At 38.3% G+C, this 15098-nt stretch overlaps 1 protein-coding gene across 1 annotated transcript in view; it reads left to right on the forward strand.

Annotated features, from left to right (window-relative positions):
* Positions 1 to 15098, forward strand: part of GARNL3 (GTPase activating Rap/RanGAP domain like 3) — a gene marked incomplete at its 5' end in the record, with an annotated part of 730206 nt that overhangs the window by 653011 nt on the left and 62097 nt on the right. The window contains one exon of the mRNA XM_053695928.1: positions 7824 to 7931. Coding sequence (XP_053551903.1) covers positions 7824 to 7931 — 108 coding nt within the window. The remainder of the gene's footprint in view (positions 1 to 7823; positions 7932 to 15098) is intronic.

Below are 15098 nucleotides of genomic sequence, written 5' to 3' on the forward strand. Positions count from 1 at the left end.
GTGCTGGGGACACTGACAGACCCTGTAACTACCTCCTACAGTACATAGAGGGACATGTGACATATTAGTCTGTGATGTCACACACAGAAGCATCTGCTTATCTCTTGTGGTGCTGGGGACACTGACAGACCCTGTAACTACCTCCTACAGTACATAGAGGGACATGTGACATATTAGTCTGTGATGTCACACACAGAAGCATCTGCTTATCTCTTGTGGTGCTGGGGACACTGACAGACCCTGTAACTACCTCCTACAGTACATAGAGGGACATGTGACATATTAGTCTGTGATGTCACACACAGAAGCATCTGCTTATCTCTTGTGGTGCTGGGGACACTGACAGACCCTGTAACTACCTCCTACAGTACATAGAGGGACATGTGACATATTAGTCTGTGATGTCACACACAGAAGCATCTGCTTATCTCTTGTGGTGCTGGGGACACTGACAGACCCTGTAACTACCTCCTACAGTACATAGAGGGACATGTGACATATTAGTCTGATGTCACGCCATATATTGTGCAAGATGATTTTCTCTATACACAAAATCACCATCACATGTGTAACAAAGATAAGGTTTTCCGCAGGCCCAATTTAACCCATGAAAACGACTTGTTCTCTATAATGACATGCCTTATGCACAAATACAATACCCTATTCATGCAGGTTACAGAACTTGCTGTTGTACACAAAAGAGCACTGTTTAATGTCCTTCACCATAATCATTATTAAGGTAATAATTTGTTTTCTCTTTCCAATAAACTACACCTGAGAAGTTGATGAAATATGGATGATAAAACTGAAGATAGTTCACCTCTCAATAATTTCATAATTATCTATCACCTAGATTACAAGTTGTGCGTTCGTGTTTTAACGCTGAAAAATGGCCATTTCAGCGTTAAAACAGCACTGCAGCCATTACAAGTCTTGTCGGTATAGCTGTACTGCAAGCCTTTTAGCACACGTAAAAATTATGTTTTTTCATGTGACTTCCATAGCGCTGCCATTACGAGTTTTGCGGTGAGGCTAAAAAATCTGCGTTCCAGCCTAAAACGACAAGATCTGTAACCCATCTAAAGTCAGTAGTTATGAGTTTTACACTACAAAACTGTTACTTAAAACTCATAACTAAACTGCTACAAAGAACACTAAACACCCATAAACTACCTATTAACCCCTAAACCGAGGCCCTCCCACATCGCAAATACTATAATAAAGTTATTAACCCCTAATCTGCTGCTACCGACATCGCCGCCACTGAAAATAATTATTGACCCCTATTCCGCCGTTCCCCGACATCGTCACCACTATAATAAAGTTATTAACCCCTAAACCTCCGCCCTCCCGCATCACAAACACTATTTAAATATTATTAACCCCTAATCTACCGTCCGCCCACATCGCCCCCACTGTACTAAAGTTATTAAGCCCTACACCGCCGCCACTATAATTAACCCCTAAACCGCAAGCCCCCCACAACAAAATATACTAAAGTAAACTATTAAGCCCTAAACCGAATGCCCCCTACATCACAATAAACTAAATTAAACTAATAACCCCTAAACCTAACCATAACCCTAAAGTAACCCTAACACCCCTTAACTTTATATTAAAATTAAATTTTCCCTAATTTAAATTAAATTTAAACTTACCTGTCAAATTAAAGAACTAGGTTTAAACTAACAATTAAACTAATATAATTATTAAACTAAAATTAAACTAACTACCAATTAAATAAAACTAAACTACACATTAAAGAAATCCTAACACTACTCTAAAAATTACAAAATATCTAATTACAAAAAATAAAAAAGACTAAATTACAAATAATAACAAACACTAAATTACCAAAAATAACAAACTAAATTATCCAAATTAAAAAACAATTACACCTAATCTAATAGCCCTATCAAAATAAAAAAGTCCACCCAAAATAAAAAAAACCCTAGCTGACAATAAACTACCAATAGCTCTTAAAAGTACCTTTTGTAGGGCATTGCCCCAAAGATATCAGCTAATTTCTCTGAAAAATATACAAAGACCCCCCCAACAGTAAAACCCACCACCCAACCAACCCCCCAAAATAAAAAAACTAATTCTAAAAAAAACTAAGCTACCCTTTGCTCTGAAAAGGGCATTTGTATGGGCATTTAGCTCTTTTACTGCCCAAACCCTAATAAAAAAAAAACCCTTAAAAAAAACCTAAAACTAACCCACGACGATCCACTTATAGTTTTTGAAGTCCCGCTTGAACGATCTTCATCCAGGCGGCGAGAAATCTTCATACAGGCGGCCTCTTCTATCTTCATCTAGGCGGCGAGAAGTCTTCATATAGGTGGCCTCTTCTATCTTCATCTAGGCGGCAAGAATTCTTCATCCAGGTGGCCTCTTCTATCTTGATCCTGGCAGCGCGGAGCGGGTCCATCCTGAAGAAATCCGGCACGGAGCATCCTCTTCATACGGTCGCCACCATATACTGAACCTTCAATGCAAGGTCCGCGATTCAAGATGGCGTCCCTTGCATTCCTATTGGATTCAGCCAATAGGAATGCAAGGGACGCCATTTTGAAACGGCGACCGTATGAAGAGGATGCTCTGCACCGGATGTCTTCAAGATGGACCTGCTCCGTGCCACCGGGATCAAGATAGAAGATGCCGCCTGGATGAAGAGTTCTCACCACCTGGATGAGGACTTTGTCGCCTGGATGAAGATAGAAGAGGCCGTCTGGATGAAGACTTCTCGCCGCCTGGATGAAGATCGTTCAAGCGGGACTTCAAAAACTGTGGATCGTCAGGGGTTAGTGTTAGGTATTTTTTAAGGGTTTTTTGGGTGGGTTTTTTCTTACATTAGGACTTGGGCAGCAAAAGAGCTAAATGCCCTTTTAAGGGCAATTCCCATACAAATGCCCTTTTCAGGGCAATGGTTAGCTTAGGTTTTTGTTAAATAGTTTTTGTTATTTTGTGGGTTTGGGGGGGGTGGAGGTTTGTAATGTTAGTGGGTGTTTGTATTTTTTTTACAGGTAAAAGAGCTGTTTAACATAGGGCAATGCCCTACAAAAAGGGCCATTGGTAGTTTATTCTAGATTAGGCTTTTTATTTTTTATTTTTTATTTTTTAAATGGGCATTAGAATAGGAATATTTTTTATTATTTTTGATAATTTGTTTGTTATTTTGTGTAATGTATTTTCTTCATTTTGGGGTGGGTTTTTATTTTTAGATTAGGGCTTGGGCAGCAAAAGAGCTAAATGCCCTTTTAAGGGCAATGCCCATACAAATGCCCTTTTTCAGGGCAATGGGTAGATTAGGTTTAACTTTATTTTTATTTTGTGGGTTAGGTGGGGGTTTGTATACTGTTAGGGGGTGTTTGTTTTGTTTTGTAGCAAAAGAGCTGTTAACTTTAGGGCAATGCCCTACAAAAGGCCCTTTTAAGCTCAGAGGTACCGCTGCATAAAAGGTTAACGCATCACAATACAAGGCACTGTTTTGCCATCACACTTTTAGTCCGGCTGTAAACCACTTAACTGAATTGCTGGTATATAATACTAAGTTTAAACATCACTGACTTTGCTGCAGTTCTACAAAATACAATATAGCCCAATCCGGTGTTGCAAGTCACTGTGAGGACTCGGAACTGAGTAATTAAAAGTGAACAACTATTTAAGTCTAACAGCATTGGTTATTGAACCCTCTTCTATTTAAGTGGATTTGCATTGCCATCTGTAGCTCAGTGCATGGAGGTAGTGGGTCTGTTTCAGATGCAGTTCCTTTTGCCCGCTTTCACTTATGTCCCCTTCAACTACCCGTGTTCAGTCAGTTGTCTAAGAATTATCTGCATTTGGAGCAACAAATAATTCTGGATTCATCTGTCAGACAATCTCTGTCTTAGTGGACACAAAGTCCTTCTTTGGCCCATGGGGTATCTTTTATTCATCCATCATGGGCCATTGTCACGACAGATGCCAGTCTGTTAGGCTGGGGGCAGTCTGGAATTCTCAAAGGGCGCAAGGTGTTTGATCTCTTTTAGAGGCAAAGTTAGCAATAAACATTCTGGAACTTTGAGTGGTTCTTTAAGCTCTTCAGGCAAGGCGTATGTTGAAGGAGGAGAAATGTATCAGTTTCCAGTCTGACCATATCAGAGCAGCAGCCTATACCAATGGACAAGGAGGTACCCGCATTTCAATGGCAATGCAGGAAGTCTCTCAAATTTTGTCCTGGGCAGTGCTCCCTATCAGCGATTCACATTCCGGGTGTGAACAACTGGGATGCAGACTATCTCAGCCATAAATCAGTCCATCCAGGAGAAAAATGTCTGTCCATCAGGATGTATTCAATCAACTGGTAATCAAATGGGGCCTACCAGACATATATCTGATGGCTTCAAACTTAAATCACAAACTTCCTAAGTACTGTACAAAATCAAGATATCCAAGGGCTCACATAATAGATGCCTTGGTTTGTCCATGGCATTTCCATCTAGCATACCTATTTCCTCCATTTGTTCTTCTGCCATGAGTCATTACTCGGATCAAACAGGAGTTAATATCAGTAATATTAATTGCTCCAGCCTGGCCCCACAGGACATGGTATGTGGACCTAGTCAAGATGTCAACAACGCCTACATGGTGTTTTCCTCTGAGAAAAGACATGTTATCACAAGGTCCTCTTTTCCATCAGGATCTCAAATCAATGGGGCTGATTTATCAATGTCTGGCGGACATGATCCGCTACAGACATCGCTGAATGCCGACAGCATACACCCCCTGCAGATTCTTGGACAATCGACCACTAGCAGGGGGTGTCAATCAACCCGATCGTACATGATCGGGCGGATTGCAGACCACAGCCTCAGAGGAGGCGTATGAGTTAAGGAGCAGTGGTCTTAAGACCGCAGCTTCTTAACTCCTGCAACAGCTGCATTGGGGCCGATTTGGGCCATGATGAATCGGCCCCTCTGAGTTTGACGGCATGGAGGTTGAATGCCTAATTTTGAGACATGGAGGTTTCATATTCTGTAATCGATACTCTGATACAGGCTAGGAAACCTGTGACTCAAATGATTTACCACAGAATTTGCAAAACATATTTTGTGTGGTGCTCCTCTAAGGGATTTTCTTGGTGTTCCTTTAGGATCCCAAAAATTCTTCAGTTCTTACAAGATGGCCTTGAAAAGGGTTTATCAGTGAAACATTATTGCAATGTAATTTAATTATTTATTTTGCAAGGTGAAACAAGGGTGGCGCTATAGGACTGAAAGTTATAGGACTGAAAGATATAGGGCTGAAAGTTATAGGGCTGAAAGTTATAGGACTGAAAGTTATAGGGCTGAAAGTTATAGGGCTGAAAGTTATAGGGCTGAAAGTTATAGGGCTGAAAGTTATAGGACTGAAAGTTATAGGGCTGAAAGTTATAGGACTGAAAGTTATAGGACTGAAAGTTATAGGGCTGAAAGTTATAGGACTGAAAGTTATAGGACTGAAAGTTATAGGGCTGAAAGTTATAGGGCTGAAAGTTGGAGGGCTGAAAGTTATAGGGCTGAAAGTTATAGGACTGAAAGTTATAGGGCTGAAAGTTATAGGACTGAAAGTTATAGGGCTGAAAGTTATAGGACTGAAAGTTATAGGACTGAAAGTTATAGGGCTGAAAGTTGGAGGGCTGAAAGTTATAGGACTGAAAGTTATAGGGCTGAAAGTTATAGGGCTGAAAGTTATAGGGCTGAAAGTTATAGGGCTGAAAGTTATAGGGCTGAAAGTTATAGGGCTGAAAGTTATAGGGCTGAAAGTTATAGGGCTGAAAGTTATAGGGCTGAAAGTTATAGGACTGAAAGTTATAGGACTGAAAGTTATAGGGCTGAAAGTTATAGGGCTGAAAGTTATAGGACTGAAAGTTATAGGGCTGAAAGTTATAGGGCTGAAAGTTATAGGGCTGAAAGTTATAGGGCTGAAAGTTATAGGGCTGAAAGTTATAGGACTGAAAGTTATAGGGCTGAAAGTTGGAGGACACTGTTTCAATTTAAAAATTGTATATAACACAGTTTCTGACAGCAGATTCGTTAGTTGGAAATAATGTAAACACAGTTTGACAAGTGTATCCTTCAGTGTATGGTATAAAAGAGATTTTTTGTTATTATATTGCGTTCTATAAATTATTGATGTCCTTTATTACTTTTGTAGCAGCTTACGCTGTCTTACTCCATATAGAGGTTAGTTGTAATCCTTACTACAGATAAACCGTAGGGTGCCTTGTCGGATGTGAGTTTGTTTATGATATATTTTTATAATCAAGTGTCAGTGCGGGATTCTTAGTTCTAGCAAATATTGCTCACCTTTAGGTTGTTAATCGTACCTGCAGTGATTACCAATGCTCCTTGAGTTTCGTGCCTTCAATCGGTCGTATTGGGAGTAGGTTATGGTCCTGTTTGCAATTAGCTCCACAGCGGCTAACCCCTCTGGCGTTATGACTCCTAGGGTTACGTTCCGCTTCTCACATAGGTTCTCAATTTTCTCTCTCGATTGTAGGAATTGCAGGGATTGTATCTAACAATCAGAAAAAACCACGTTGCAGCTTTAGGAGTTGTAGCCTTTTCACCGGTCTGTTCCTTAACATATGCCTGATATTGTGTGCACACATTCAATCCAGGTATGGTCCAGTCAGGTGATCTACGCGTTTCGGCGGGTTGCCTTTCTCAAGATACCTGACAGTGTTAATATCCTCTCTTGTATACTCTTACCGATTAACACTTGATGTTAATGTGAATTCTGTGTGAATTCAGAGTTCCCATTTCCTTAATTTGTTTAATTAATCTCAATCTGGTGTCTTGCACATATCACTGAGACTCTGCAGCAGGTACTTCAGTCAAACTTTTATTCAGCCACAACCACATGGCTTCTTTGAATTCACATTAACATAAAGTGTTAATCGGTAAGAGTATAAAAGGGAGCATCTTAACACTGTCAGGTATCTTGAGAAAGGCAACCCACCAAAACGCGTAGATCACCTGACTGGACCATACCTGGATTGAATGTGTGCACACACTATCAGGCATATGTTAAGGAACAGACCGGTGAAAAGGCTACAACTACTAAAGCTGCAACGTGTTTTTTTCTGATTGTTAGATACAATCCCTGCAATTCCTACAATCGATAGAGAAAATTGAGAAAGCTGGTACCTATGTGAGAAGCGGAACGTAACCCTAGGAGTCATAACGCCAGAGGGGTTAGCCGCTGTGGAGCTAATCACAAACAGGACCATAACCTACTCCCAATACGACCGATTGAAGGCACGAAACTCAAGGAGCATTGGTAATCACTGCAGGTACGATTAACAACCTGAAGGTGAGCAATATTTGCTAGAACTAAGGATCCCGCTAAAATAATTATCGAATGATTCAAGATTAAAAAATAATCTATAAAGTTGCTTTGTACATTTCTCTAATATTCTTTGGATATTTAAAAAAAATGAAATGCAACATTGGGCTATTGGAATAAACACCTCAACCGAATAAATCAAATATTGGAAGAAACATTAACCAAAAATGTTATAGCGCAAGCCCATAATATCTAACTATGTAATCATTAATATTTTACATTATTTCATTTTGATGTATGTAATTAATTCATTATTTTTGTAAAGCAATTTGATACTGAATATTTTAAAGAGAAAAAGAAACATTTGCTAGGACAGGAAATATAATTAGATGACAATTCAGATCTTTTTTTCTTACATAAACATAATCTGTTTTATCTTTTTTCTTCTTGCATTTTCTCTAACTGCTAAAATATATATTTAAATTTAAAGTGAGATCTCTTGTTTATTCCAGATATTTGCTACTACAAAAAGGTTTCACCTTTTAACGGAGGTTCCCCACGTATCCCTTCATCAGCATCAGATTTCCACTTTAGCTGGAACCAGGTCCCAAACGCTGTTGGTAAGGCTTAAAATTGTGTTTTTGTTTTACACCAGGTTAAGTTGCATAATGTCGCATATAAGGTTAATACAGAACATTATACTATTAGAGATCATTTTATTAACAAAAATTCTCCAATTAAATCTAAAAAAAAAGAATAAACATAACATTATTAATGGGGCCATACTTTTGTTTTACACCTGTTTTATTCTTAATGCTGGTAATGGGTTTTGTGCTATTTAATCAAACAGCTTCCAGGCACATACACAGTTATAGCTTCACATAGTTCACTACTGAGAAAATAAATTCTATTGAAAGGTACTAAACACATTTACGGCCAGATTACGAGTTTTGCGTTATTAGCGGCTCGGTGCTAACTTGCAAGTTATTGCCACCGCTCACCTCCCTATAGCGCTGCTATTACAGGTTTGCAAAAACTCGGCATTAGCAGGCAATATTGCAGCGTTGAGCAAAATTGAGCTCCATAACGCACCCAAATACCAGCGCTGCTTTGAGCTGGTTTTACCTGCTCGTGCACGATTTCCCCATAGACATCAATGGGGAGAGCCGGCTAAAAAAAAGCCTAACACCTTAATTCCTATGGGAAAAGAAAACTTATGTTTACACCTAACACCCTAACATAAACCCCGAGTCTAAACACCCCTAATCTGCCACCCCCGACATCGCTAACACCTACATTACACTTATTAACCCCTAATCTGACACCCCGACATCGCCGGAGCCTACATTATACTTATTAATCCCTAATCTGCCGCCCCCAATGTCGCAGACACTTACCTACACTTATTAACCCCTAATCTGCCACCCCCATGTCATTGCTACCTACCTACACTTATTAACCCCTAATCTGCCACCCCCATGTCATTGCTACCTACCTACACTTATTAACCCCTAATCTGACGCCCCCAACATCGCCACCACTATATTAAAATTATTATTAACCCCTAAACCTAACCCTAAATCTAACCCTTACGCTAACCCCCACTAACTTTAACATAATTTAAATTATTCCAAATAAAAATTACAATTACTACCTAAATAATTCCTATTTAAAACTAAATACTTACCTATAAAATAAACTCTAAGCTAGCTACAATATAACTAATAGTTACATTGTATCTAGCTTAGGTTTTATTTTTATTTCACAGGTAAGTTTGTATTTATTTTAACTAGGTAGACTAGTTAGTAAATAGTTATTAACTATTTACTAACTACCTAGTTAAAATAAATACACATTTACCTGTAAAATGAAACCTAACCTGTCTTACACTAACACCTAACCTTACACTACAATTAAATAAATTACAGTGATTAAATACAATTAACTAAATTACAAAAAAAAGCCCCCCCAAAATAAAAAAAACCACTAGCCTAAACTAAACTGCCAATAGCCCTTAAAAGGGCCTTTTGCGGGGCATTGCCCCAAAGAAATCAGCTTTTTTACCTGTAAATAAAAAATACAAACACCCCCCAACAGTAAAACCCACCACCCACACAACCAAACCCCCAAATAAAATCCTATCTAAAAAAACCTAAGCTCCCCATTGCCCTGAAAAGGGTATTTGGATGGGCATTGCCCTTAAAAGGGTATTTAGCTCTTTTTCAGCCCAAACCCTAATCTAAAAATAAAACCCACCCCCAATAAACCCTTAAAAAAACTTAACACTAACCCCCGAAGATCCACTTACAGTTTTTGAAGACCGGACATTCATCCTCATCAAGTCGGGATGAGTCTTCATCCAAGCGGCAAGAAGTCCTCAACGAAGCCGTTTTTTTTTTTTTTTTTTGTAATTTAGTTAATTGTATTTAATTAATGTAATTTATTTAATTGTAGTGTAAGGTTAGCTGTTAGTGTAAGACAGGTTAGGTTTTATTTTACAGGTAAATTTGTATTTATTTTAACTAGGTAGTTAGTAAATAGTTCATAACTATTTACTAACTAGTCTACCTAGTTAAAATAAATACAAACTTACCTGTGAAATAAAAATAAAACCTAAGATAGATACAATGTAACTATTAGTTAAATTGTAGCTAGCTTAGGTTTTATTTTCCAGGTAAGTATTTAGTTTTAAATAGGAATTAGTTTGGTAAGTAATTGTAATTTTTATTTGGAATAATTTAAATTATGTTAAAGTTAGTGGGTGTTAGGGTTAGGGTTAGACTTAGGTTTAGGGGTTAATAACTTTAGTATAGTGGCAGCGATTTTGGGGGCAGCAGATCAGGGGTTAATAAAAGTAATGTAGGTTGTGGCAATGTTAGGGACAGCAGATTAGGGGTTAATAATATTTAAATAGTGTTTGCGATGCGGGAGTGCGGCGGTTTAGGGGTTATTATGTTTATTATAGTGGCGGCGATGCCCGGATCGGCAGATTAGGGGTTAATAATTTTATTTTAGTGTTTGTGATGCGGGAGGGCCTCGGCTTAGGGGTTAATAGGTAGTTTATGGGTGTTTGTTATGAATTTTATGCTACAGCTCTGTAGCATAAAAGCCATAACTACTGACTTTCAGTTTACGGTACGGATCTTGACGGTATAGGCTGTACCACTCACTTTTTGGCCGGACAGGCAAACTTGTAATACTGGCGCAAAGGAAGTCCCATTGAAAAAGGACTTTTTGAAAGCTGCGGTATTTATGTTGTGTTACGGCCAAAAAAGTGTGCGGTACAGAAATACCTGCAAGACTCGTAATACCAGCGGTAGTGAAAAAGAGCCATAACGCTGCTTTTTCACTCATACCGCAAAACTCGTAATCTAGCCTTTAGTAAGTAAATGTGCCATATTAGTATATATGTGTAAAATAAAAAGGGGGAAAGTAAACGGTTTAAAAACTTGCTGTGTTTAAAACAGGTTTTTTTCCTGCCAACGAATGTATCTTATGTGCTCTCGTAGCCAAGTGTTATCTGAAAGTGCTGAAAAGGGATCCATTTGCTTTAATCATGTTTAAGTGCGATAAAGCAGAATATGATTGTAGACTGTAAGCTCTTCAGGACCCCTCCTTCAGTACTAGTTTAGTCTAATATCACAAATCTTTTTTATTGATACCTTTATCCCTGTACCCTTGCGCTACAGAAGTGTGCAATGCTATACAAATAAATGATATGCAGATTATTATTATATTAATAGTAAACCATTTGCTTGGCGACTGCAGACAGTTCCACCTCCTCTACCCAAGCCAAGAAAGAAAGAAAAGATAAAAAGAAAAATGATATAAATAAAAATAAAGCACCAAAACAGGAAGGGAAGTGTTAATGTGCAGCACAAGTACAAACATCATGACCGCACATAACGCAGGGGATAAAGGGCCACATAACACAGTAAAATAGCACAAGCAATACATAGACAATGCAAAAGCACTTAGTTTGAATTTTAAATGAGTAGCAGATTTTTTTTCTGACAAATGTCAAAGATAGTTTAAATTTCCTTCCCACTGCATCATGTGACAGACATCATCCAATAAAAAAAATCGATAGATGTATATTCTTTGAATCTTGCACATGCTCAGTAGGAGCTGGTGCCTCAAAAAGTGTGCATATAAAATATTGTGCATATTTTGTTAATGGATATGAATTGAAAAATTGTTTAAAATTGTATGCTCTATCTGAGTCATGAAAGTTTAATTTTGACTTTAGAGGTCCTTTAATAGCTGGGTCCATATCAAGGTAATTATGGAGTGTATAAGTCTGGAGACAAACATCAACTGCCTTTATATGCAACAGGATACAAAGAAACAAAAAATTTAAAAAAAGCAGTAAAATACAGTAAAGGTATGTAAAGGAAACACACGTGGCACACACGTGCACAGACAAACCCTTGTGTCAAGATGTCCTCAGAGTCACAATGATAAAGCAGATTGTCCCCCACTGATAAGTATGGAAAAAATAATAACAAAATAGCTGACCAAAGCTATAAGAAACAAAGTAGTAAATAACAAAAGTATAGTGTAGGCAGGCAAAAAGTCATAAAAGACCGGTGCTCTAAGTCATAAAAGACCGGTGCCCTAAGTCATAAAGGACCGGTGTGCTAAGTCATAAAAGACTGGTGCACTAAGTCATAAAAGACCGATGCTCTAAGTCATAAAAGACCGATGCTCTAAGTCATAAAAGACCGGTGCTCTAAGTCATAAAAGACCGGTGCTCTAAGTCATAAAAGACCGGTGCGCTAAGTCATAAAAGACCGGTGCTCTAAGTCATAAAAGACCAGTGCTCTAAGTCATAAAAGACCAGTGCTCTAAGTCATAAAAGACCGGTGCTTTAAGTCATAAAAGACCGGTGCTCTAAGTCATAAAAGACCAGTGCGCTAAGTCATAAAAGACCGGTGCTCTAAGTCATAAAAGACCGGTGCTCTAAGTCATAAAAGACCGGTGCTCTAAGTCATAAAAGACCGGTGCTCTAAGTCATAAAAGACAGGTGCTTTAAGTCATAAAAGACTGGTGCTTTAAGTCATAAAAGACCAGTGCTCTAAGTCATAAAAGACCAGTGCTTTTAGTCATAAAAGACCGGTGCTCTAAGTCATAAAAGACCGGTGCGCTAAGTCATAAAAGACCGGTGCTCTAAGTCATAAAAGACCGGTGCTCTAAGTCATAAAAGACCGGTGCTCTAAGTCATAAAAGACCAGTGCTCTAAGTCATAAAAGACCGGTGCTTTAAGTCATAAAAGACTGGTGCGCTAAGTCATAAAAGACCAGTGCTCCAGTAAATTTATAAAATGTGAAATAAAAAAAGAAAATGAAAAGTACTAGAAAAAAACACTCTTCCCTCAAACCTTAAATAGAGAAAAACAATGGCCATATATTGCTATGACCATCCATACTGGTGGAGTAAAACATCAACACACATGATACTAGTGTCAAAGTAATTGGTTTATTGCACTATAAAATAAATAGTGCATGTGAACTTACATACAATAAATTATATATATATATATAGCAGTGAACTTAGGAATTAAACAAAAAGAACCCTGTAAATAATAATGTGTTTCAAATAAAATGTCCATAAACAGTTTACCACACTGAAGTGTTGTTTTCCTGAATGCTGTGTTGATAAGTCCCAAGAGAAACAAAAAGTATTTTGTTAATGTCCTTTTTTCCCAGTTTGATAAAGGAAATAAAGTGACAAAAAACAATTGTAACCTGGTATTGTTCCTGCTTGTAATAAAGCACTGCTCAATCTTCACTCTTTATGGGCATATAGCAACAGGTCTAGATTTAAACCATGCTCACAATCCATTAAGCAAGGAGAGAGGCTGTAAAGTAAGGCTCAGCTACTTCCGCTGAAAAGCTAGCAGTGTACAACCGCCAAACTGAACAGCTGAGCAGCCAGAGAGCTTCTGGAACACCAACACTAAACTGCCAATACTACCATGCAAAAAACAGACCCAATAAAGCTGGTGACTAGAACCTGATAGCCATATAAGCTTACTTACTGTACAACAGTTGTGTCCCAGTTCAGTGATGATTTGAGCAGAGATTCTTTGTTTTCCAGTAAAGGTAAAAGGATATGTGGGTAACACTTGCTCCAGGGATCTTGAAAGGAAATTTGTCTACGATGGTTTCACCAAATTGGCTTCATCAGGGCTTGTAATTTGCATTCTTCCTCAGCTGCCTTAAATAGCAGCCTAATTGAGGATCATCCCCCCAAGTCTAAACCATGTGAAAATAAAAGGTTTCTACTACATAAATAATAAAGTTCACTGCTAATCAATAGATACAAATACTTAAATATTTCTCAAAAATTGCCACTTTTTGGCCATAAGTGAATGAAATCAGCAGGTGTTATTAACTGAGATATATTGGTATATTTCTATCTTTTTTACATATAATGGCTCCCTGTTCATATGACCACTATGGTTCATGCTTATACTGCTGCACTGTTGCAGCTATTTTATTTAAAGGTGCAAGACAACTGATATTGGCTAAAAAGCAACCACTAGGTAAAAAACTTTGTTGCCAATAATTGTAATCAGTATTTGCCTGCTTTTTAAGCCTTTTAAATTTCTCATTTGAGAGAATACATTGGACAATTCCTGAATTTAAAGATACAGGGCTCCTAATATAAACAACAGAAATGAACACAGTTTAACCCAAAGTATACAAGCTCAACAGGTATTATATGTTAAAGTATACATGACTTATTTCTTTCATTTGTACATACAATAACTTCCTGCTGATGAGACCATTATGACTGACACCTATTAAGCTGCATACTAGCAACTGTAGACTATAGGCTATAAGAAACAAAGCCTTTGGGAGCTCATAGGCCCTTCCACCTAAAGCGGCAGTTATGCCACAGCTTTCAGATTTTTGTTGTGTAAGAGAGCCCTCCAATCAGAGGGTACAATGAATGACAAACTGTTTCCTACACCACTTTGGATATCAGAACTAGGGTCTTCACCAAAACCACCTTATGTTATTAAAAAAACAACAACAAAAAAACAAAGAAAACACTGTATTTAGAATAAGGCAAACAATGTGCGGATGATATGGCCAGAAGGAAGATCGTTTATAAAACGTGCAAAGCAGAAGCTCAATAAGCGGATTATAGATAATGGTCACAATGTAACTGAAGTGGCCCAAGAGGAGGGATAAAGACAGTTCAGTGAGGAAATCTCTTTATAGAAAGGTGAAGAGCAAGTCTGGAAGAGCAGACGTGCACCTTCAGAGTGCTCTATAGCACAGCTATCCAGAAGTGACAGGCAGTAACTGGTTTGTGTGGTCCCTTTAGGTATTAATAACAGGTGAGGAATAATCTTTATATAAAGGTGAAGAGCGAGTCTGGAAGAGCAGACGTGCACCATCAGAGAGCTCTATAGCAAGGCTATCCAGAAGTGACAGTAGTGATTGGTTTGTGTGCTCTCTTTAGGTATTAATAACAGGTGAGGAATAATCTTTATATAAAGGTGAAGAGCAAGTCTGGAAGAGCAGACGTGCACCATCAGAGAGTTCTATAGCAAGGCTATCCAGAAGTGACAGTAGTGACTGGTTTGTGTGCTCTCTTTAGGGTATAACAGGTGAGGAATAATCTTTATATAAAGGTGAAGAGCAAGTCTGGAAGAGGAGACGTGCACCATCAGAGAGCTTTATAGCAAGGCTATCCAGAAGTGACAGTAGTGATTGGTTTGTGTGCTCTCTTTAGGGTATAACAGGTGAGGAATAATCTTTATATAAAGGTGA

Source organism: Bombina bombina, chromosome 12 (genome assembly GCF_027579735.1).
Source record: "Bombina bombina isolate aBomBom1 chromosome 12, aBomBom1.pri, whole genome shotgun sequence".
Taxonomy (NCBI): domain Eukaryota; kingdom Metazoa; phylum Chordata; class Amphibia; order Anura; family Bombinatoridae; genus Bombina; species Bombina bombina.